The sequence below is a fragment of the Bos grunniens genome, chromosome 3 (assembly GCF_055505025.1).
Source record: "Bos grunniens cultivar Pamir isolate PY7600 chromosome 3, Bosgru_T2T1.0, whole genome shotgun sequence".
In the NCBI taxonomy this organism is placed as follows: domain Eukaryota; kingdom Metazoa; phylum Chordata; class Mammalia; order Artiodactyla; family Bovidae; genus Bos; species Bos grunniens.
The window spans coordinates 8,918,898-8,943,339 of record NC_141167.1 but is presented as its reverse complement, the minus strand read 5'-3'; the positions used below and the strand labels follow the sequence as shown (position 1 = coordinate 8,943,339).

The following is a 24,442-nucleotide window of genomic DNA, read 5'->3' as shown; positions in this document are numbered from 1 at the left end:
CTTTTTGATGACATCAGAATTTTAATGTTTATATGACCCAAGATACTTTGAAGTAAAAAGACAAAAGACTGGAGGAAATTAACTGAAAAATATATACCTAAATTATGTAAAGAATTGCAAATTAAAGGAAAAATAAACACTAGCTGAATAGAAAAATGGGCAAAGAATATAAATGGATAATTTATCAAGGAAAGAAAGTGAAGTCACTCAGTCGTGTCTGAATCTTTGTGACCCCATGGACTATAGCCCACGAGGCTCCTCCATCCATGGAATTTTCCAGGCAAGAGTACTGGAGTGGGTTGCCATTTTCTTCTCCAGTTTATCGAAGAAGAAATAAAAGAAGGTGCCAATTTTTCTTCCACATCAGATTGGCAAACAGGAAAAAGGTTAATGATAAGTGTTGGTAAGGTTATGGGGAAATGAGCCTTGCATTTCATGATGGTGGGGTGAAAATTGGAGCAGCTCTTTGGAGGGCGATCTAGCAGTTTTTATTAAAAATAGTGTACACCTAAAGATGGGGTTTCCCTGGTGGCTCAGGGGTAAAGAATCTGCCTGCCAATGCAGGAGATAGGTGTTTGATCCCTGGGTCAGGAAGATCCCCTGGAGAAGGAAATGGCAACCCATTCCAGTGTTCTTGGCTGGAAATCCCATGGACAAAGGAGCCTGGTGGGCTACAGTCCATGGAGTTACAAAGAGTCGGACACAACTTAGTGACCAAACGACACCTAGAAATATCCCTTTGCCGCAGGCAGATTGATGCAGTCCCAGTCAAAATGCCCACAGGGAGCTCATTTTGTTCTTGACTTCCCCTAGAACTAAAGAATGTCATTGTGAAATTAAAGGTGTAAAGTAAGTAGAAGAGGGCACGGATGTGAACAGTATCCTGGGCTTCCTTGGTAGGCCAGTGGCGAACACTCCATGCTCCCAATGCAGGGGGCCCAGGTTTGAACCCAGGTCAGGGAACTAGATCCCACATGCTGCAGCTAAAGACCCAGTACAGCCAAATAAATAAATATATTAAAAAAAAAAGTATCCTGAAAAAGAAGCTAAAAAAAAAAAGAAAAAGAAGCTCAGGTGGAATAGGCAACCCCAGCAGATTGGAAGGAGCATCTGTAACACAGAAGCAAGTAAAATGATATCCTCGCTGTTAGAAAGCAAACATGGGAAGACCAAGGGCAGGGAGCACTGGATCAGGGGTCCTGCCTCCAGCGGGGCTGGGGTCCCAGGCCCTGTGGCTGGAGAACACCGAGTTCTGTTTGGTGGGCTGCTCCCTCTCCAGGCGTCTCTTTCGTCTCTCACTCTGTTGACCCGCCCTGACTGTTTCTTTACAGGTCCAAGCCTTGTCCTGTGCCAGTAAGTTTGAAGCGGAGCTAAAAGCAGAGCAAGATGAGCGGAAGCGGGAGGAAGAGAAGAGGAAGGTCCGCCAAGCAGCCTTCCGGGAACTCAAGGCCGCTTTCAGTGCTTAGTGGGGCTGACCCTGACCTCTGACCACAGCTGTGCCTCACAGATGCTCCGGGGAGAGCTGGCCAGACACCCTCACCCCTGCTGACCCTTTGCCCCAGCCAACCTCCACACGCACCACAGTGCACACCCCTTGGCCTCGTGTGGTGGCAGGGGCAGCTTTCAGCCCCATTTGGGAACCCCTCCCAGAAGGTCCCGCTGCCCGCCTCAGGTCTCTCTCCTGCACCCTTCTCTGTAGCCAGAACGTGCCTCTACTTGGCAGCCTATGCCTGTTCCTGTCTCTTTTCCCCTCCACATCAGAGAGTGGTCTGCTGTGTTAATTCGTGCAGATTCTTCTTTCCTTGGTGGTCCTCAGAGGAGAGAGTCGCGGGAGGCCAGTGATGTTAACAACATCCAATTCCTTGGGCCATCCTTTTCTGTGTCTCTCCTCTCTTTCTCATCCAGCTTCCTTGTTCTCGTTCTTCGCCTGATCCTGCCAGATGCTCCTGCATCTTCTGTCCTTTGGTGATGGTGAGGTTTAAGACAGGCCAGGCTGGACCACAGTCTGGTCCCTCTCCAACAGCGGGCCACAGCATGCTGCTGAGGTGACAGAAAAGAATGAAGAGATGGGAGATTCTGGTCTTCCCCATCACCTTTCTCTTATCCTTAGCATTTCCACTTAGGCCCCTCCCTTTTCCTTCCCCTTTGCACTTCTCAGCCTTTTCCCCCTTCTCCTAAATACTGTGCTGCTTAACCGTAAGAATGAGAGAATGATTATAAATAATTTTAATGAATAGAACAATTCTTATTAACTCTGACTCGATGCAAATTATATTACAGTAGACCCTTGCCATCACCGACTAACAAATCCAGAGTCTTTCAGAATCTGAAAAGCTATGACCATTTTCACCATCTAGCCAGTTTCCAACATCTGCTCTAAGGTGTTCAAAGTGAAGCTGTTCTTCAGCACAAATTTGTACATGTTATGAGTTCTTGGGATTGCTCCCAGATATCAGGGGTTTGTTGTACATGATAAAATAATTTCTAACGTCATATTTATTTCTTCCCTTTTTTAACTGCTGTCTTTACAATGAATAAAACATCTGCATTTTTACCTTACAGCTATTCTTTTTAAATAAATGGTGCAAGTGGGCTTAGCCGTCACATCAGCGTGCTTCTTGTCTTCTTTGTTTTTTTTTTTTTTTTTTTATTTAAGGATATACGTAGCCTAGTATGAAAGTCCTCAGTCTAGGAGAAGAGGAAAAAAAAATGTATAGAAATAACTAGTGGTTATTAGTTAGAAACTAGAAGTTTAGTGAAGGAAATTCACAAGTTGAGTGAACAGCTTTAGAAGGGTTGAGATTGAGATTGTATTTAAGCTGAATTTTAAAGATGGGGAGGATATGAACATTTTACTAAGAGGAAATACTCTGAACAAAAAGCAAGACAGTGGAAAGCAGAGGATTTGAATAGTATATGTTTTTATTTAAAAAAAAATGAATGTTAGGTACTACGTTCAGTTTTTCAGATGCAATGCTGAATAAAAACAAATACAAATGCTATGGATGCTTTCCCATATAGCGCTAATCCAGTGAGGGGAAGTGGGTATTTATCAAATAGTCACACAGTTGTAAAATTGCATTTGTGATGAGTCCTATGAAGGTTAGATCCATGGTGCTCTGAATGTCAACAGTGGAGAATTTGACCTAAGTAGCAAGGTCAGGAAAGGCTTTCTCTGAGAAAATAATGCTGAGACCCAGAAAAAAAAAGGATAAATAGGCCAAAGAGAGAGAGAAGAGCCTTCTAGGAGGGAATCTGGTGAGTATGAGTGACAGAAAGTAATCAATGTGGCTGGACCACAGAGAGCAAAATTGAGGCAAATTTGATAAAGATGGAAGAGGTGGACTGGAGCCAAACAAAAGGACATTTTAAATTGTAAGTGAAGGAGAGTTAGGAGTATGGGGCTTGGTGATATGATACTTTTCCATTTTTAAGAGGTTATTATGACTTAAGAATGGACAACCAATTGGAGGGGAACCTTAGAAATATGTATAGTAGTAAGTATGTAGAACAAGAGATGGTGAGAAATTTAGGAAATAAAAGCTACAGGACTTGGCAGTAGATTTGAAATCAGGGTGAGGTCTTGTCTTCTTTGAATTGGAGGAGAGAGGAGGATGTTTTCTGTGCGGGCCGCTTCCAGCCCAGGCTCCTGTTTGACACTGAGTCCCTGAAGTAGAGTTACAAGTGGTCCCTGTGGGACTTTGCTGGTGGTTCAGAAGGAAAGAATCCTCCTGCCAAATGCAGGAGACATGGGTTCGATCCCTGATCCAGGAGGGAGCTAAGCTCCCTGGAGCATCTAAGCTCCTGCGCCACAACTACCGAGCATATGCTTAGAGCCCAGGAGCCACAGCCCGAGAGTCTGTGCTCTGCAACAAGAGAAGCCACTGCAGCGAGAATCCCACGCACCCCAGCTAGAGAGGAGCTCCCCGCTCACTGCCACGAGAGAAAAGCCTGTGCGGCAACGAAGACCCAGCACAACCAAAAATAAATAAATTTAAAATCAATAAAGAAATTTTTTTTTTTTTTTAAGTGAAGATTGGAAGTTTGGTTTTCCCTCCAGGGCATTCTGAGTAGGAAGGTTGTCTGTCCACTGCGCTTCCCTTTCCTATCATGAGGATTCTTTAAGCTGCAGATGAAATCTGTAGCTTAATTTCTCTTGCTTCCTAGACCTCCTGAAACTCTGATGAGGGCCAGTGACCCCTTGATCCCATGTATAATTCCACGGTATATAGTAGACCTAAATATGGTAAGGACCCCTGGCCTAAAAGAACACCCTTGGCTCCCCAGGGAGGACAATTTCTGTTTCTACACAAATCCAAGACCTACAATTCTATGCCATCATTTTTCCATGGAAGGTCACCCCACCACCTCCCTGCTGGAAGAAGTGGACATGGAAAAGGAAATGGAGAAAAAGGAATGGAAAGACTCTTGCCATATAATCCAGAAATCATGCTTCTTGGTATTTATCCAAATGAGCTAAGATCTTTTTGTCCACACAAAAAGCTGCACATGAATGTTTATAGCAGCTTTATTCATAGTTCAAAACTTAGAAGCAACCAAAGTGTTCTTCAGCAGGTGAATCATTAAACTGTGGTTGATCCATACAATGGGGTATTAATTCAGTGGTGAAAAATATTACTCAGTGTTAAAAAGAAATGAGTTACCAAATCACAAAATGACATGGAGGAAACTTAAGTGCATATAGCTGAGTAAAGGAAGCCAATATGGAAAGGTTACATTGTGTATGGTTCCAGTTATGTGAAATTCTAGAAAAGGCAAACTTAGGAAGACAGTGAAAAGATTAGGGTTATCAGGGTTGGGGCGGGCAAGGAGGGATGAATAGGGGATTTTTAGAGCAGTGAAACTTACTCTGCATGTTGCTATTGTCATAGTTGCTAAATCATGTCCTACTCTTTTGCAACCCCATGAATTGTAGATGGCCAGGCTCCTCTGTCCATGGGATTTTTCAGGAAAGAATGCTGGTGCTGTGCTGTGTGCTTAGTCGCTCGGTCGTGTCCGACTCTTTGTGATCCCATGGACTGCAGCCCGCCAGGCTTCTCTGTCCATGGGGATTCTCCAGGCAAGAATGCTGGAGTGGGTTGCTATTTTCTTCTCCAGGGAACCTTCATGACCCAGGGGTTGAACCTGTGTCTCTTGCTTTGGCAGGCGGGTTCTTTACTACTGAACCACCAGGAAAGCCCACATGATGCCACAGTGGTCATTATACATTTGTCAAAACCCATGTAGAATATACAACAAAGAGTGGGACCTAACGTTATGGTGGACTTTATTTAATAATAGTGTGTTGACAGGAGCCCATCAGTTGTAACAAATGTAGCACACTAACGCAAGATGTTAGTAACAGGCAGAAACGGAGTGGGAAGGAAAAGAGGGATATGTGAAACTCAACTTTCTGCCAATGTTTTCTGTAAACCTAAAACTGCTCCAAAAAATAAAGTCCACTAATAAAGCGAAGGCAAAAGAAGGAAGGAAGGAATGGAGGTAACAGTGTAAATACTTCAAACGCCCTTTTCCTTCCGTGGACCTCTAGGCCCATGTGAGAGCTAAGGCCTCTTGTTTGCAAATGATAGAAAAATGAAACACAAAAGGACTTATGAGGGAAACAAGGACGACCGTTGGGTTATGGGACTACAAAGACCAGGGACAGGGCTTCTCTGCCCCCTCTTGGTCATAAAGTCCTGTAAACAGTGTTCCCTTCATGCCTGCTGTCCACAGCTCCCCTCCTCAGCAACACGGTCATGGCCTTCACTGATTCATTCCTGGGAGTCAACTGTGGCCTCATAACTGGTTTCCCTGTCGTCATTTTGCCCTGAGTTAGAATCATCTTTCTAAACTGTAAAGTGTTTCTAGGCATCTTTCCTTCAGTTTTTGGCTCCCCGCCTTCAGGATCTGGCCCCTACTCACCCGTCTCGTCTCATATCTTGCCCCTCCTCCCCTCCAAATGGCACTCTCCTGGAACGTGCAAGACCTAGTGATTCCTGGGAAGGGCCACTCATCCAGACCTTTTCAGTTCCCTCTGCCTGGTGCACCCTCCCTTCCCCAGCGAGTTCTCCCTGTCACTCAGCTCAGAGATGATCCTCAAGAAGCGTTTTGATGCTTCCAGGTACCCGGTCTCAAGAGTTCCTATTTCACCCTAAGTTTTTCTCCACTGTAATCCTTATAACATCGTGCAGTTTTCTTTTCTTCACTTCTCTTCCTCCTTGTTTTAAAGATTAATTTTTTTTTTTGGAGTATTGTTGCTTTACAATGTTGCTAGTTTCTACTGGACAGCAAAGTGCATCAGCTACACCTGTAGGTATAACCCCTCTTTTTTTGGTTTCCTTCCATTTAGGTGACCACAGAGCACTGAGTAGAGCTCCCTGAGCAATACAGCAGGTTCTTGTTAATCTATCTATTTTATATGTAGTTTCAGTAGTGTATCTATGTCAATCCCAATCTCCCAGTCATCTCCTAACCTCCCAGTTCATCCCATCCCTCTCCTCCTTCCTCCTTCTTTGGACTTTTGAACGCTTTGGACTTTTGAACTCTTTGGACTATGAACTCTCTGAAGGGCAGAAACTCTGCCTTACCCTTTGTTGCAAGCCTAACAGGTCGCTTGGCTTGTGAGAGCGTGTCCCCCCCACCCCGCCCACCCCCCACAGGCACGTTTGTTTCACAAGGAAGTACCAGGTTCTTTGGAGCAAACAGATGGACAAGAGAGGGCCACTACCACTGACTCAGGGACCTTCTGGATGCCTGACATGGGAGCCTGGCCTGAGGGAACAGCTCTGAAAGTCAGGACAGCAGAGACTGTGCAGACATCTGTCTCACTGGAAGGTGACAAGTCTACTCCCCAAGGTTCTCCTTTGAGCCGTAGGGAACACCAGCAAACAAGTCAGCTCTGCCTCTACCCTGGAGACTGTGTGATGTAATAAGAGCTGCAATCAGATACTAATTAGGCTGGTACTGTATCCTCGCTGAGTCTCTGTTTCCTCATCTGTAAAATGGGAATGGTGGTTGTCTACCTGGAAGATTCTATGTCTGGCATTTACTTAGTGCTCAGGACATATGGGTCCCGCTCCAGCTTCTAGCTTCCCCTGCTACAATTCTGTCTCCTCTTGAGCTCTGGGTCTTTAAGGTCACGTGCAGGAGATTCCAGGTTAGTTTGTATGTGCTCAGAAACTTAGTTGTATCTGACTCTTTGCAACCCCATGGACTGTAGCCCACCAGGCTCCTCTGTCCGCGGGATTTTTCAGGCAAGAATCCTGGAGGAAGATGCCATCTCCTCCTCCAGGGGATCTTCCCAATCCAGGATCGAATCCATATCCCTTATGTCTCCTGCCTGGAAGTGCTCAGTCCTGGCTGTTGCCTTGGCCCCAAGCAGTTACCCACTTACCCAGCTTCTCTATTTTCTGAAGTTCCCTTTCCCAAACAGCCTGGGGAGATTTCTGCCTATCTGCCTGCTCCGCTGCCACACCCCTGCAGCTGACACTTGCTGAGCCCTCCTGGCCGGATCGTGTGACTTGACAAGTGTGGCCTTGTCCCTGCTCAGATTTCTCCTTTCTGGCCCTGCTTGTACACCAGGCCAGATTCTGGCCACATCCCTGCCCACTAGCCTAACTGGTAGGGTGGCCGTAGGGGACCAAACGTATAATTCCGCCCACTTAGGAAGGCACTGGGGAGGGGACATTATCTAGGATCTCTGCTCCTTTCCTCTCCTTTCCAAAACCAATCACTTTCGGCACTCTGCTACATGGTACTGGTGGGTGTACACATTGCTGCGGTCTTTTTGAAGGGCAATCTGATAGACTGCTAAAATTTGGAATTGAGAGGACTGCCATGGTGGTCCAATGGCTGACTCCACACTTCCATGGCAGGGGGCCTGGGTTCGATCCCTAGTCAGGGAACTAGATCCCACATGCTACAACTAAAGAACTGATGCTGCAGCTAAGATTTGATGCAGTCAAGTAAATTAATTAATTGAGTTGTATCTGTGTCGGTCATTAATTTCTGCTTTAACAAATCACCTATAACTTAGTGGCTGAAATCAATAATTAACATTTATTATGCTACACCCTTTCTGAGGGTCAGGAATTCAGAAGTGGTTTAGCTGGTTTATAGCTCAGGGTCTCTTATAAACAGTCAAAATGTCACTTGAGGCTGCAGCCATCTGAAGGCTTGACTGGGGCTGGAAGACCCATCCCTAAAGTGACTCACTCATGTGATTCACAGGTTGGTGCTGGCTGTTGGCCACAGGCCTGTTTTCTTGGCAAGTGGACTTCTCCGCTGGACGGTCAGAGTGTCCTCACAGCATGGCAGTTGGTCTCTCTCAAAGCAAGTGATACTAGAGGTGTAAGCCACCCACAATGTCTTTTAAGACCTCACTTTGGAAATCACACTCTGTCGTTCCCACAATATCCTACTGGTTACACAGTCCAGCTCAATTGGAAGGAAACACTGGGAGCCATCGTGAAGGCTTACTGCTACAGAATCAGTCTGGATTCTTAATTGCAAGCAACAGAATCTAAGCAGACTGATTTAAGCAGAAGGAGAATTTCCTGAAAAGACTTTGAGAGGCTCACAGAATCACTAGCCGGTTTGGGGGATTAGGCTTAGGAAATAGGCAGGAAGCCAGGTGTCTGGGGACCACAGCCAGAAGAGCTCCATGGAGACAAGGCAGGCCTGGTGCCACTGCCCTGGGTGATAAGATCTTCGGGATGCCCGGCTTCTGCAGGTGCTTAGTCCAGATTCAGAGTCTAAAGGGGAACCCACGTGTTGGGGGTGGGAAGGGTTAGTATCTGGACCATCTGTCTTCTGTAAGGGGAGGTCTCCCACCAAGATTCTTATTTTCCCCAAACATGGAAAAGTATTTCAGATGCAGAACAGTTGTGAATGAAAGGCATGTGTCTGCTGCAGAGATTGTTGTTGTTCAGTCACTCAGTCATGTCTGACTGTTTGTGACCCCACAGACTGTGGCACGCCAGGCCTCCCTGTCCTTCATCATCTCCCGGAGCTTGCTCAAACTCATGTCCATCGAGTCAGTGATGCCATACAACCATCTCATCCACTGTCAGCCCCTTCTCCTCCTGCCCTCAATCTTTACCAGCATCAGGGTCTCTTCTAATGAATCGGCTCTTCACATCATGTGGCTCAACTATTGAAACTTCAGCTTCAGCATCAGTCCTTCTAGTGAATATTCAGGATTGGTTTCCCTTAGGATTGATTGACTGGTTTGATCTGCTTGCAGTCCAAGGGACTCTCAAGAGTCTTCTCCAACACCACTGTTGAAAAGCATGAATTCTTTGGCGCTCAGCCTTCTTGATGGTCCAACCCTCACATATGTACATGACTACTGGAAAAACCATAGCTTTGACTAGACACACCTTTGTCAGCAAAGTAATGTCTGCTTCTTAATATGCTGTCCAGGTTGGTCATAGCTTTTCTTCCAAGGAGCAAGCGTCTTTTAATTTCATGGCTACAGTCACCATCTGCAGTGATTTTGGAGCCCAAGAAAATAAAGTCTGTTGCTGTTTCCACTGTTTCCCCATCTATTTGCCATGAAGTGATGGGACCAGATGCCATGATCTTCATTTTTTGAATGCTGAGTTTTAAGCCAGCTTTTTCACTCTCCTCTTTCATCTTAATCAAGAGGCTCTTTAGTTTCTTTTCACTTTCTTCCATAAGGGTGGTGTCATCTGCATATCTGAGGTTATTGATATCTCTCCCGGCAATCTTAATTCCAGCTTGTGCTTCTTCCAGCCCTGTATTTTGCTGCAGAGACACTCAGGAGCATTGACCCAGGGATTCTACCCCTGGGAGTTTATCCTGTAGGTAAATATAAACATGAATAAGGGTATACTTAAAGGGAAATTTATTATTGCATTATTTGTTATAGCAAATATAATGGAAACAATCAGGGTGTCTATCAGGAGAGGATCAGTTAAGTGTATTCTGATGTGTGCTGTGCTTAGTCGCTCAGTCGTGTCCGCCTCTTTGCAACCCCATGGACTGTAGCCTGCCAGGCTCCTCTGTCCATGGGATTCTCTAGGCAAGGATACTGGAGTGGGGTGCCATGCCCTCCTCCATCCATGTAAATAATCACTGCTAGGCAGACACTGAAAAGAATGTGGAGGACTCCAGGATGTATTCTTGGAGAAAGGCTGGGAGCAGAGCAGTAAACACAGTGCCACTCAGGTGTTCTGTTCTGTTTTACATGAGAGATACAATGCCATGTCTCTGCCCACGTCGGCTAAGCTGCATGAGGTCAGTGCCAAGTAGATTTTAGGCAACTGCTTGTATCCTCAGCTCTCGGTGGTACTGAGAATTAAGAAGTGCATCATGCTTGTTTCCTTACACAACCAGAAAGCCACACAGGAAACTGTCATCAGTGGGTTACTTGAGAGGGGAAAGAACCTAAGGGTCCTGAGTTTCCTAGGGAAAGAACCTAAGTTTGAGAGGGTTTTAAATTTTTTCTGTTATATGTTTTTGAATTCTTAAAAGTATTAAACTGTAAACACATACTGCTTTACTGTTGCAACTGCTAATAACAGTTACTAAAAAAGAAAAGGGACTCTCTGACTGCAAAGAAAGTGAGAAGAGCAGTTGAACATGCATGTGGAAACTCTTTGGGACAGCAAAAATATGAAATCCTCAATATGCAAGACTCAGGAGAAAGCAAATACCATTTTGGGACACATTGTGGGGTGTTTACATGAAAAGATAATGTTTATCATATTCCAAGATCGTTTTTATGATTTAATTTTCTTGGTACATCTGGAGGTTGGAAATTTTAAAAAAAGTTTAAATATGCAAGTACTTTTAGAATAAAAATGTTTTCAAACATAAAAATGGATCTGTTTCCATAGTTATCATCTGAGCAATCTTTCCTTGCTGTTTGCTGTGCTCTCTTCCCGCACTCTCTTCCTCGTGTTTCCTCTTTGCTTTTCAGCTGTGTAAGTTAGGGCGCCAATCTGAGTGGCACTGCCTTCCCCACTAATGCATCCATCCTCCTTTTTTTATCCACTTCCAAATGTCTGCACCCTCCCTTCCTCATCACCGACTCTTTTCTAATCCTCTGTACTCTCTGCTCCACAGACACACCTCCAATCCCCAGTCCCAGATGCCTTGATAATGCTACAGATTTGGCATTGCCAGCCAATCTCTTCCTCCCTCTCTTCTGAGACTGGTTCCTGCTTCTAACCCGGTCCTCCCTGTAACTTCTCTCTGTCTACCAGCTACACTTTTTCTTCCTTAGAGCCTGCCTTTACTCCATGCTTTTCCTCTCTACAGTTGCTGGTTATGGGTAATTCCCCAAGGTTTCACAGATCTCCTCTCCATGGGTGACTCTCAGATTTTTAGTTCTGATTGCCTCTAAATCCCACTCCAGTACTCTTGCTTGGGAAATCCCATGGACAGAGGAGCATGGTGCACTGCAGTCCTTGGGGTCGCTAAGAGTCGGGCATGACTGAGCGACTTCACTTTCACTTTTCACTTTCATGCATTGGAGAAGGAAATGGCAACCCACTCCAGTGTTCTTGCCTGGAGAATCCCAGGGACGGAGGAGCCTGGTGGGCTGCCGTCTGTGGGGTCGCACAGAGTCGGACGCGACTGAAGCGACTTAGCAGCAGCAGCAGCCTCTAAATCTCCTTCATTTCAAACGGTCTCTTTAAAATTTTAGATGATTCCATAATGGCATCCCACTCTGGTATTCTTGCCTGGAGAATCCCATGGACAGAGGAGCCTGGTGGGCCACAGTCCATGGGGTCTCAAAGAGTCGGACACGACTGAGCAACTAACACTGCTTTGCTAGGGCTGCCATAACAAAGTATCACCAATTGGGTGGCTTAGCAGAGATTCATTGTCTCACAGTGCTGGGTGATAGAAATTCAAGATCAAGGTGCTGACTGGTTCTTTCAGAGGGCTGAAGAAGAATGTTTGCTCCATGCCTCTCTCCCAGCCTCTGGTGGTTTGCTGGCAACCGTTGGTGTCTCTTGGGATATAGAAGTATCATTTGATTCTTACCTCATCTTCACGTGGAGTGCTCTGTCTATACATTTCTGTGTACAGATTTCCTCTTTTTAGCTTATTTTCTTTGTTATTAACTTATTTGGCTGCATGGGGTCTTGTTAGATCACATGATATCTTTGTTGGGCTTCTCTCTAGCTGTAGAACTCGGACTCCAGACTCCGTGGGCTCAGTAGCTGCATCTCTCCAGCTTAGTTGCCTAATGGCACGTGATTGAACCCGCATCTCCTGCACTGGAAGGTGGATTCTTAACCACCGGACCAGCAGGGATATGCCCAGATTTCTTCTTTTAAAACAAACAAACCAACCTAAGGTTACTGATTTATTTATTTTTGGTTGTGCTGGGTTTCCGTTGCTGCGTGGGTGTTTCTCCAGTTGCAGTGAGCGGGGACTTCTCTACTTGTGGCGGGTGGGCTTCTCGTGGCAGTGGCTTCTCTTGTTGCGGGAACACAGGCTCGAGGCACAAGGGCTCCAGTAGCTGCAGCACATGGGTTCGGTAGTTCCGGCACGAGGGCTTAGCTGCTCCGGGGCATGTGGGATCTTCCTGGACCAGGATTCAAACCTGCGTCTCCTGCATTGGCAGGTGGACTCTTTACCACTGAGCTACCAGGGAAGTCCCCAAATTTCCTCTTTTTATAGGGACACTTGTCATACTGAATTTTGGTCCACCCTAATGATTTCATCTTAGCTTGATTACCTCAAAGACCCTATCTCCAAATAAAGTCACTTTCTGGGGTACATTCTGAGGTTTGGAGGCCAACATATCTTTTGTGGGGGGGACACAACTCAATCCATAAGGATATGCTCCAGTCACTATTGGTATGTAACAAATTATTCCAAAATTTAGTGGCTTCAAACAACCATTTTATTATGTTCATGGATCTGGTGGAGCCGGAATTTAGACAAGGCACAGTGAGGATACCTGTCTGCTTCATGATGTCCTGGGCTTGGATGCCTGGGTATGACTTAGCTGGGGCTGGCATCATTGGTGGCATTTTTCACTCAAATGTCTGGTTGTTGATACTGGGACTTTACCTTCGCTATTGATCTGGGCAGTTACTTGGGTCTCTCCTTATTGGCTGGACTTCCTCCCAAAATGGCAGCCTCAGGACATTTGGACTTACCATTTGTCAGCTCTTTTTTAAAATTATTATTATTATTATTTTACACCAGCTCTTGCCTTAAAGGGGACTGTGAGCAAACAAGCTCCATCACCTTTATGATTTAGTATTGGAAGACGTCTTGTTCCACTTCCACCAGGGTCTACTGGTTATAAGGGATTGAGGAGAATTAAACTCTCATTCCCTGGTGGCTCAGTGATAAAGAATCCGCCTGCAATGTAGGAGACATGGGTTCGATCTCTGTGTTGGGAAGATTCTCTGGAGAAGGAAACAGCAACCCACTCCAGTATTCTTGCTTGGACAATCCATGGACAGAGGAGCCTGGTGGGCTACAATCCATGGGGTCACAAAGAGTCAGACAACAAACAGCAACATCTGGAGAGGGTAGTGGGTAGGTTCTAGAAGAGTATGTTGAACAGATGTATTTTCTTAAGAAAAATATAATCTGTCACAGTTAATCAACCTGTGTTCATTTCAAATTAAATTCATTTTGAGCTAAGCTCCTTACTCCTTCCCCACCAATGATCTATTATTTTCAACTTCTCTGTTTCTATCAATGATATAATAAACCCGAAACTTTGTTATTATACAATGACTAGGGCAGACATAATCATGAATATTCATTGGAAAGACTGATGCTGAAGTGAAGCTCCAATACTTTGGTCACCAGATGTGAAGAGCCGACTCACTGGAAAAGACTCTGATGCTGGGAAAGAGGGAGGGCAAAAGGAGAAGGGGCGGCAGAGGCTGAGATGGTTAGATAGCATCACTGCCTCGATGGACATGAATTTGAGCAGACTCCAGGAGACAGTGAAGGACAGGGAAGATCACATGCTACAGTTCATGTGGTCACAAGGAGTTGGGCACGACTTGGTGACTGAACAACAACAAGGCAGACGTGAGTCGACTGCTGTCATTTTAAAACTACTGTTGGAAGAAACATTGGAGAGACAGAGAGAATGAAAGGAGAAAAGTGCCCTTCCTGAGGAGTAGGTAATCAAGAATTTATTTGATTGATATTGATATTGATATTTTTTGAGTGCTTACTGTGTGCCAGGACAATGCCAGCTGCTGAGGATGCAAAGTTGAACAATACAGTATGTATAATGGTTAAAAGCTGGGGACTTTTGTTAGCTTTCCTCATCATCATTATTGCTGCTGGTGCTGCTAAGTCGCTTCAGTCGTGTCCGATTCTGTGCGACCCCAGAGACGGCAGCCCACCAGGCTTCCCCGTCCCTGGGATTCTCCAGGCAAGAACACTGGAGTGGGTTGTCATTTCCTTCTCCAGTGCATGAAAGTGAAAAGTGAAAGTGAAGTCGCTCAGTCCTGTCCGACTCTAGCGACCCCATGGACTACAGCCCACCAGGCTCCTCGGTCCATGGGATTTTCCAGGCAAAAGTACTGGAGTGGGATGCCATTGCCTTCTCCGATCATCATCATTATCATGTCTTAACTTTGTTTCTTGCTCTCTGAAAGCTTATACTGGGTTACAAATATGTCTAAGGCACTCTGAAAAATGATTTGGCAGTTTCTGATACAGTTAAACAAACATTTGCCATATAACCACCAATTTCATTCCTAGGTATTTACCCAAGTGAAATAAAACCCTTTGTTCACACAAATACCTGCATGTGAATATAGCTACTTTATTCATAACCTCTTCACATGCTGCTGCTGCTAAGTCACTTCAGTCGTGTCCGACTCCTCTGTGCGACCCCATAGACGGCAGCCCACCAGGCTCCCCTGTTCCTGGGATTCTCCAGGCAAGAACACTGGAGTGGGTTGCCATTTCCTTCTCCAATGCATGAAAGAGAAAACAACCCAAATATCCAACTGAGGAATGGATGGACAAATATAGTGCATACATACAATGAGATACTACTCAGCAATGAAACAGAAGAAAGTACTGAAGCTTGCAGTAGTGTGACTGAATTTCAGGCTCTTCCGTCCATGAAATTTTCCAGGCAAGAATACTGGAGTGAGAGGGTTGCTACTTCCTGATCCATAGTTCCAGTGTTTTCTGCATTGGCAGGCAGGTCTTTACCAGTGAACCTCCTGGGAAGCCCTAAGTGAAAGCAGCCAGTCTCAAAAGGCTATATGCTCTATGGCTTTATTCATATGACACCATAAGGCAAAATTATAAGGACAGAAAACAGAATAATGCTTTTAGGGGCTGAGAGTGGATGTTAGGGCTGACTACAAAGGGTCATTTGGGGAAATTTTGTGGGAGATAGGAATATTATGTACCTTGATTTTAGTAGTAATTGTACACACCTATATAAATTTTCAAAAGTTGCAAAACTGTATACTAAAAATGTTAAATTTTACTGCATGTAAATTATACCTTAAATATATATGTAAAACTGCATACTTAAAATGCTAAATTTTACTGTATATAAATTATACCTTAAATATATATAAAATTTTGTGTATATATATTTTATACATATATAAAATTACACGCATAGATGGCATAGCCTCAGAGATGTGGCATGACAAGCCACATCAGTAACACATGATTTTGGCTTTCAAAGACGAGCAGGAGTTTTGCCTGTTGGCGAAAAGTGGAGTAAGTATTGGGAATGGCATCATAGCAAGAGGGAACAAACATGTGCAAAGGCTAAAACAGACTGGCATATTTGAGGACTTTCATACATAGTCATATCTGGAGCATTAAACTCAGGAGATAGAGGAAAGAAAGGGGGACAATGTGGATGATAGAGATTCTAGAGTTCAGCAGATTGGAACTGTGAAGAACCTGTTTAAGATTCTGTGTTTCAACAAGTTTCCAAGCGATTCTGATACTGCTGGTCCATTGATCATATTTTGAGCAGTAAGAGCATAAAGGTGAACGGATAAAGTATTTGAGGAGGTAGGGAGTGGTCAATGACATGGAAAATGGGGAAGAACCAAGTCAAGTCGTGTGTGTGTGCGTGCGCTCAGTTGCTTAGTCATTTATGACCCTGCGTTCCTTTGGACTGTGGCCTGCCAGGCTCCTCTGTCCATGGGATTTATCAGGCAAGAATACTGGAGTGCATTGCCATTTTCTGCTCTGGGGTCTTCCTGACCCAGGGATTGAACCCCCAACTCCTGTGTCTGCTGCATTGCAGGCAGATTCTTTACCCGCTGAGCCATTGAGGAAGCCCTTGAGTTAACATGAGGACTGAAAAAAAAAAAAAAAAAAATGATAAGGACTTAAAAACTCCAGTTATCAACTTGTAGGCTGAGCAAGCAATGGGTGAACAGTCAGGATTGAAGCCACATTAGAATGGCTGATAACTGCTTGCTAGGCACAGAAATCAGGGAAGTACTTAAAAACACCTCTTCTGTGCTTTTTTTTTTGACTTTTAAAAAAATTAAAGTATTTATTTAGCTGTACTGGGTCTCAGTTGAGTCACGTGAGGTCTTCAGTTGCAACATGAAAATTCTTAGTTGCAGCATGCAGGATCTAGTTCCCTGACTAGAGATTGAACCTTGGCCCCCTACACTGGGAGTGTGGAGTTTTAGCCACTGGACCACCAGGAAAAGTCCCATGTGCTGTTTGGCTTTGAAAGGGAACAAAGAGGTGGGGAGGTTGTTGTAGGGGGAATTGGAGGTTTTAACATTCAATTGTAAGATGAAAGATACTTGAGTATTTTAAAAGGTAAAAGGAAGGATCCTGTAAATAAGGGAGAGGATGAAAGCACAAGGAAATAATGGGATGACCTGAGAAGGGTAGAGTTGCCTTATGTACCAAATAAAAATACAGGGTACCCAGTTTAACGTGAATTTCAGAAAAAGCAGTGAATAATTCTTTAGTGTATGTCCGTGATGCTGCTGGGTGGCTTGTATTTTACCTGGCAATCCGCAAATAAAGAGATATCTAGGCGGAAGAGTTATAGCCCGAGACACACTAGGAGGGACTGGACCTCTAAAGTCCTCCCCAGCTGTCAGATTCCAAGACTCTAGAATGAATTCCCAGTTCTACCAGAACCGTTAACAAGCAGACAAACTGCTTTGAATTTCAGCGTATTACGTCCCCGTTTTTCTCTAGGATGGCTAATGAGCAGGGAAAACGCGGAACGAAAACCTGTGGAAAAGTTGTGCTGTGGAAAATCAGCTCCTAAACGATGCAGAGCTTTCTGAACTGCTAATGGGCTCTGGACTGGGCACACACGACGGTGAGTCACATGGCGACTGGCCCACATCCAACTATGGACACCAACTCCACTCAACTCAAGGGCAAGCGGGGAGAGCTCTGGCCCAGGGACTCGCAGGCGCCTGCGCCCTACCGCGGCCCCGCCCTCCCCCCGCCTGACATCCGGGGCTCGGGTAGGGGTGTGTCCGAAGAAGACAGGAGGGTGGCGGCGGAAAGGAAGGACGTCGTGGGAGGCTGGAAGAGCTGGGAGGGGGGCGGGGCGGGGCGGAGCGGGGGGCGTGGCGCAGCCAGCGCGCTGTCACGTGACGTGCGTGGCGACGTGTCGGCCATCTTGTGTTGTTGAGGCTGAGGACTGACGGGTTCCGAGAGTCTCCCCTGTCCCGGACCGCAGGTAACCAGCGACTCGGTCTCACTCCCTTTGCCCGGCTCCGTTCCGCGGCCTGGGCTCCGCCAGCCTGCCTGGCTCTCCTGGGCCTGCCGCCCGCTCTGGTGTCCCCGCCGCTCCAGCCCGACCCGGGCCAGCCGCATGGACACCCCCAGGCCGCCCGGCAGCCGCCTCGGCCGGCTGGGGCGTCAAGCGAGCGGACAGGTCAGGTGCGGGGCCTGAGGGAGCCGCCTCCACGGCTGGGGGCACGCCGGGCCCTAGCGCGTCTCTGCCTTCGAGCTGGGGAGTCCCCTCCTCCCGGGCCCGTTGGCATCGCAGGGGGAGCCGAGGAAGGGAGGAGGGTGATGGGTGGACAGTGTCAGGCCGGCTCGCTCAGGGCCAGAGGGCTCGCCTTTCCGCTACCTGCTCCTCCGGGCCAGCCGCCCGCCCAGCCTCGGGGTGCCCGGGGTAACAGCTGCTGCGGCCAGACAGCTGCTCCTGCTCGCGCTCCTCCCCACACCTGGCCTCGGGGAGATGCGCCCCTGCCCGCCTCACCGAGCATCTGCACTGGGGAGACTCCTTCCGCGGCGAGAGGACTGGGTCTGGACCAGGCCCGAAGCCAAGGTGGAGCCATGATCGGAACCTGGGACGGAGGTCGGGAAGAGTAGAACCCATGGCAGCTTTGGGACCCGAGCCTTCACATCAGGTTGAAATGGGCATTAGCCTTGAGTGACAGCAGTTCCCCACGAAAACACTCAGAATTATTTCAGTTTTCTGCTGAAACATAAACCAAGCGACCAGGGAAGAGGGTATAGAGAAGCGGGTTGTCTGACCGTGTTCGGGAAGCAGTAACGTTGCTTTGCATTTATCTAGCACTGTGGGTTTTTGTTTTTTTAAAAATTATTTTTTTCCCTGAAAGAACACCTAAGCACATCTATTTTCTCTGTAAGTAAGCACATCTATTTTCTGTGTAAGAAAGGTAAGTATTTCAGTTTAATTTAGGAGAGATTGAGGAAGGCCGGGAACCAGTGACCAGCTTCTTATCCAGTATTGTGTACCTTGGATTATACTTACTCGGTGTTTTATACCTTGGATTACAGGCAGTTTTGGTTCCCCGTGTGTATGCATGGAAGATATTTTTCCCTTATATAGTATTTCCTTTTTAGAATCTAATGGTTTTCTAGATTAAAAAAAAATTGTCACCGTTTTTGAACACTAACTTTTATCCTAGTGTTTGCAGCTCTGGCCTGTCAGAGTTTGTTGATTTCGAACACAAATATGTTGCCTCATTCCTTGATGTTTTTATGCGTTTAGCTAGTTAGTGTAGTGCTCAAAGTGGAACATGTACATTTCTGTCCCAACAAATGTTGACTTCAGTAGAAGACACTAGAAAAAAGTTTAAAAAGTGGAATGTATCTGGAAAAATGTCACACAGTCCTTAATGTCACACAGACATTTAACAATGGGAAATACACAGGTAATGGTCGTGATTCACTAGCGAAGAAAAAGCTTTGAACCTTTTCCGTACTTGGCCTTTTATGTACATTTTAGGATTTTGAAACTGAGGAAGGAGAAGGTACTATGTGCTTCCATTCATTTTTTCTGTCATTTGTGCATTAATTTATTTGAAAAATATTGAGATCGTACAACACTATTAGGTGCTGGGAGCAAAACAGACCAAAAATTCCTGTTTCTGTGGACCTCATTCCTAGACAGGTAAATACATACTTTTAGGTAAGATATACTGTAGTGATAAGTAATGTGGGAAAAAATCAGACAGGGTAATGGATAATAGGGAGTTGGGGGAGGGGTTCATTTTAGGTGGAGTGCCCAGGGAAAGCCTTGGTGGGTAAAAACCAATATTTGAGGAAAGACTTAACACAGGTAATGGAGCTAATCTCTATCTCTGTGGAGGAGGAATGCCCCAGGCTAGGAATCAGGGCAAAGACCCTGTGGTAGAAACTGAAGTGAGCTGGTCAGGTGTGGCTGGGAAGGTCCGGAGGTAGTCTAGCCAGAGAGGCACAATCACAAGGAACCTAGTAGAAGAAGTGTGCCAGCTCATCGGTCCTAATGAGTAGAGTTGTTCAGTTGTCCTGGAGTCTTTTTCCACACCTCTGTGACTCTTGGAAGTCAGAATCTGGAAATTTGGGCCAGTGTGCCCACCCCTTTCCCCCCAGCAGGACATCCTTCCCTGCCCCAACTTGGAAAAATTGAGGGGGCTCATATATTTCAGGAAATTCTCATGAAATAGCTTTCTCAAAAGTTTTAAAATGAGATTGATGATGACGTGCCTAAAAGGATTTTTCAAAAGAAATTGCTTTCTAAAAAGAGGGTCTTTGAAATATTTCAGACTATTTGAAAATGTAGAGAAATGAATTTCCTTTGAAATTTAGACACAGATCATTAAGAAATGTATCCTGGAAGAAGTGCTTTAATTCACGTTTTTAATGGTAAAGAATTCCTCTTCTGTGTTGTCCAGCCTGGTTTTAAATTCCTCAGGGACTGGTCCACTAATTTGTTTGTGTATCTTTTATAGCATCTTACATGTGTAAAACTTTTTGTGCTGAGTTATTTGTTCATCAACTTTGATCTTTCAGACTAGTTCTTCAGTAATTTTATGCTAGTAGACTTTTTTTTTGGAAATTTTTTTTTTCCTGATTTTCTTTCAATTTATCTCCATATTCTTACTACTGAGCTCTCACAAATGTCTTCTTTCATTTTAATTCACTTGAGGAATTTAATATTTTGATTTTGAAATGCTTTTGTTGGTGAGTTGCATATATGTAAAATAATTTGTCTTGGCTTGCATGAAAATCAAGAGTCGTTAGGAATTACAGCTTCAGGGATAGTGATGCTCAGGAGGAGGTAGTGTTTTTACAAATTGCCTCTCTCTCTTTTGTTCCTTTGGTGAGTTTTTGAAATGACAGTTCCAGATTATGTCTTTGATGTCATATGGGTTCATTTGCTCTCATGACTCTGCATTTTAATATTCCACATGTCTTTTTTTTTTGACCTTCACATTGGAAGATGACACTATTGGTAGTGATTGCTATCTGGGGGAACCATTTTGGATGATGAGATTATTACTGTCTTATTTATCTTTGCTCTTCTGAAGGATCTTTGATTTGTGCCATTTTTGAAGACTGACTTCATTTGTAGTTCTTCGTTAGCCTCTAATGACTAAATTTTTGGTACTTTTCTGTTTTATCCTATCTCTTATAGATTATAGTGGGACCAGTCTCATTAGGTTGAATCTCCAGCCTATGTTGGTGTTAATCCTGGTATATTAGAGGCAAGTTCAATGTCTGTTTTTCTTCAGCAGTTTGAATTGCCTTATTACTTGACCATTGTTGTTACAACTCTGAACCCAAGTGTGTTTTTTTTTTCCCTCCCCTTAACCCCCACTAGATTTTATGGTGATCAGGTCTTAGGATTTCCATTCACTTTTAATGCCCTGAAGAATTGCATGTCTTTAAAAATATAAGTAGACATACAACACATACAAGTTAGTTAGACTCCTATTATTTCTTGACCAAGATTGCATTTTTTCCATTTGTTTATGCTCTCACATGACTGAGAAATATACTAGATTAATTACACAGGAATACAAAAATGTTACCTTTCTTGAATTGCCCATAATTTTATTTGAGGTTGAGAGAGAAGAGGGGAGATTTGAAAAACAAAAGAATATTATCCTGTAGCCAAAATTAATTTTATAAAAAGACTTTCAAAGTATGATATGCTTCCTCACCTCAAGCAATTAAGTAAGGAACACAATTTTATATTTTCTGGTTAACTACAGAGTTTCCTTGAAGTTGAACTTTGTTTATACTTATACTAAAATAGGAGATACACTAGAGCTTGTTCTCTTGAGTTAGGCCCAGAGAAGGGTTTGTTACCTAGTTCTCCCCTCTTTTGCTTCTGCTTGCTCTTATAAAATGTAGAGTGCAGTAGACAAAGTTAAATGACCTTTTGGACATTGTAACATGGCTGCCTTTTTTCAGAATTAAAGATGAAAATGGCTTTCTCAAGTTGCTTTCTTGCTTGACAGTAAAATTGTCAACTTTAATTCTTAATTATTATTTTTTGACTCTTCAGTAGCAGCCTTCAAATCATCATTTGAATTTAGCTAAGAAATCTCTTGAAGCTATTGTTTCAGTTTGTCACTTGAAATATCATTGTCTTGTGGATGTTTAAGATATTGTCTCATCAGAGCGTTAAAAGAAGGTTTTGATTTTGCAGCTGAAGGCACTCCTGGAGCTTTGCTCCTTGAACATTTTGGCAGTGGTCATACATCTTGGGCTCATTGATTATTTGATAGGATGCATATTGTATTGCCATCTTGCTAGCTATCAGTTTTCTATCAGATATTTGGTAGTTTTGAATGAAAATGCCAAGGAATAATTTCCTGAAACCCTATAGTGGTGCTCATTTATTAGCTTCATCAGAATCACTTAGAACTTTGGTTTAAAAAATATATTTTTCAGTCGTATTCCAGAGCTACTGAGAGAGACTATTTAGAGTTCAGGACAGGGACTCTGGATGAAAAGCATGTCAGGTAATTATAATATTTTAACCAGGTTTGGAATCCATTTCTTACAAAGCATATTCCTAGTAAAAGTTGTGTTTTTAAAGTTTCCTAAGAGATTGCTGGGTCATTTACTGTGATATTTTTATTATTTACAGTGTTAAAAGGACCTGAACAAAGTCTGCTCAAACTTCCTGCTGTGAACCAGCAGAACTTTTGAACAGGTGAGTTTTGAAGGGAAGCACAAAACTGAGGGCTTTACGTGGAGAATTTTTGCTTTTAAGGCTCTGGTTATTTTTGTTCTTATTATTTCTCCTGAACTTACAGGTAGTAAATATAAGCAATTTCTCTGGTACCGTTCATATCCCTTATGAACCATAAATAAGAATAATCATACCTTTTCTGCATTGATGCTGGTATGAATTTGTCTTAAAGTATCATAATGATTTTTCGATGACATAAGACAGGAAGAGGAGTCCTCTGAGGGGAGAGGTAAGAGGGTGTATTAAGGAACTCAAGAGCACTTAACTTCATGAAGGACATGAACTAGGAACTGGGACACATTCAGGAGACAAAGTAGTCCAGAGAGCACTTTTCTCCTTGCCGGCTAGTAGGTACATCTCATGTCTCTTTGTATCTTGCATTAGTTGTCTTTCCACACTCTGGCCTTTTCTGCTTTAGCAAACACAAAAGAAAATTGCCACCTCATTCCTGGAGCCACATATATAAACTCAGGCTCTAGTGTCACTAGCCAAATGGTTACTAGCTCAGTGTCCCCTTTTCAGATTGCTGAGAGGGAAATTTTGATAGATTGAGCTTGGTCCAAATTTCCATCATTGGTCTAGTTAGTATGGCCATGGGGTTGAGGTCTTGAAAGGTCCCACTGCTAAGAGTGGCAGCATGTCTCAGAAAAAGTGGAATGTTGCCTTTTCTATGCAGAATCACACAGAAGCTTCTAGATGTTTTCCCTTTTCCTCAAAAATTTTCCTGTATTTATCTTGGTGGTTTTAATTTACATGTCCTGAAGAGTTAAAATACATGTGTATATTTTGGTTAATGAGGCCTAGTAGGTCTAACCAACCATTCTTGGAACAGTTGGTTCCAAGTGCAATGTTTTAACAAAATTTCTTGATTTTGTGGGTTCAGAGGATCATGTGTGATAAAGGTTTTATAAATAACTATAAACAGATACGAGGCTTAGTTTGGAAAAATAAAGTGGTTATTTAGTTTACATTGATTGCTTTTATAAATTTTAATTTATGTGTACTTTTTATAGTATTAAGTAACACTTGGATATGAGGAAGTCCGTAGAGGATTTGAAGGGTAGGACTTCTGTATATGAATCTAAATTCACATTTGAGTGGTAGCAGGGATTTTCACTTTTGGGAAAGGATCAGGGAGACAGCATAAATTTGTATTATGTGTTTTTGTATACTAGAGTTGCTAAGTATTGAAGAAAAACTTTTTTTTAGTGGAGCGTTTAGAAGTACTATTTATTTTGTAGCTTGTATGTATGTACTTGGTGATAGCTAATTGCTTAAGTCATTTTTTTATTACTCAGATTTTGTTGTGTTAGTAAATTAATATATCAAGATTTTGATGAAAAGGATAGGGATTACTTTTATTAAAAGTGACATGTTAGAGAATGATGTGTGGAGTGACAGACCACAAATGTGACTTCCTATGATATGTGTTTTTTTGTTTAGGCAAGGTTTCTTTAGCAGATTGCAGCTAAATTTAAAAAAATTTTTTTTAGGGTGCTACTTTATTTATTTTTGGCTGTGCTGGGTCTTCGTTGCTTTGTGTGGGCTTTCTCTAGTTGCAGAGAGCAGGGGCTGCTGTTCGTTGTGGTGTTCCGGCTTTTCATTGTGTTGTTTTCTCTCGTTGGGGGAGTGTGGGCTCTAGGTGCTCCAGTTTCAGTAGTTGTGGCTCCTGGGCCCCAGATCAGGGGCTCAGAAATTCTGGCACACAGGCTTAGTTGCTCTGTAGCATGTGGAATCTTCCAGACTGGAGGTCAGCCCCTGTCCCCTGCATTGGCAGGTGAATTCTTACCCACTATGCCACCAGGGAAGTCTGCTAACTTAATTTTTAAGGTAGAAGAGTCCTTTCTCGTATTGTTCATTTTCTTTATAATATAGATATTGAGGTAAAGCATGTTCAGGGCTTTGTGAGGCTTAAAAAGTGTAAAACTTTCGCAGGCTCTGGGGAGCCCTCTCTGGAAAAGATTGGCTTGTGGTGAGATTATCAGATAACATGGTCATGTTTAT

At 43.9% G+C, this 24,442-nt stretch overlaps 2 protein-coding genes across 15 annotated transcripts in view; both read left to right on the top strand.

Moving 5' to 3' along the window:
* The window catches only part of EFHD1 (EF-hand domain family member D1), a 79,765-nt gene extending 77,161 nt beyond the window's left edge, over positions 1-2,604 (top strand). For all 3 annotated transcript variants that reach the window (XM_086377971.1, XM_086377960.1, XM_086377949.1), the window contains exon 4: positions 1,332-2,604. In XM_086377971.1, coding sequence (XP_086234097.1) covers positions 1,332-1,466 — 135 coding nt within the window. In that variant the 3' untranslated portion in view covers positions 1,467-2,604. The remainder of the gene's footprint in view (positions 1-1,331) is intronic.
* A 15,012-nt stretch (positions 2,605-17,616) lies between these two features.
* Positions 17,617-24,442, top strand: part of GIGYF2 (GRB10 interacting GYF protein 2) — a 127,510-nt gene continuing 120,684 nt past the window's right edge. For 6 of the 12 annotated variants that reach the window (XR_015155412.1, XR_015155411.1, XM_086377893.1 and 3 more), the window contains exons 1-3: positions 17,617-17,674; positions 20,870-20,939; positions 22,334-22,399. The gene's annotated coding sequence lies outside the window, so the exon portion shown is untranslated. Of the gene's footprint in view, positions 19,364-20,869; positions 20,940-22,333; positions 22,400-24,442 lie in introns of all 12 variants that reach the window. The other 6 variants (XM_086377904.1, XM_086377873.1, XM_086377863.1 and 3 more) reach the window with 2 other exon arrangements.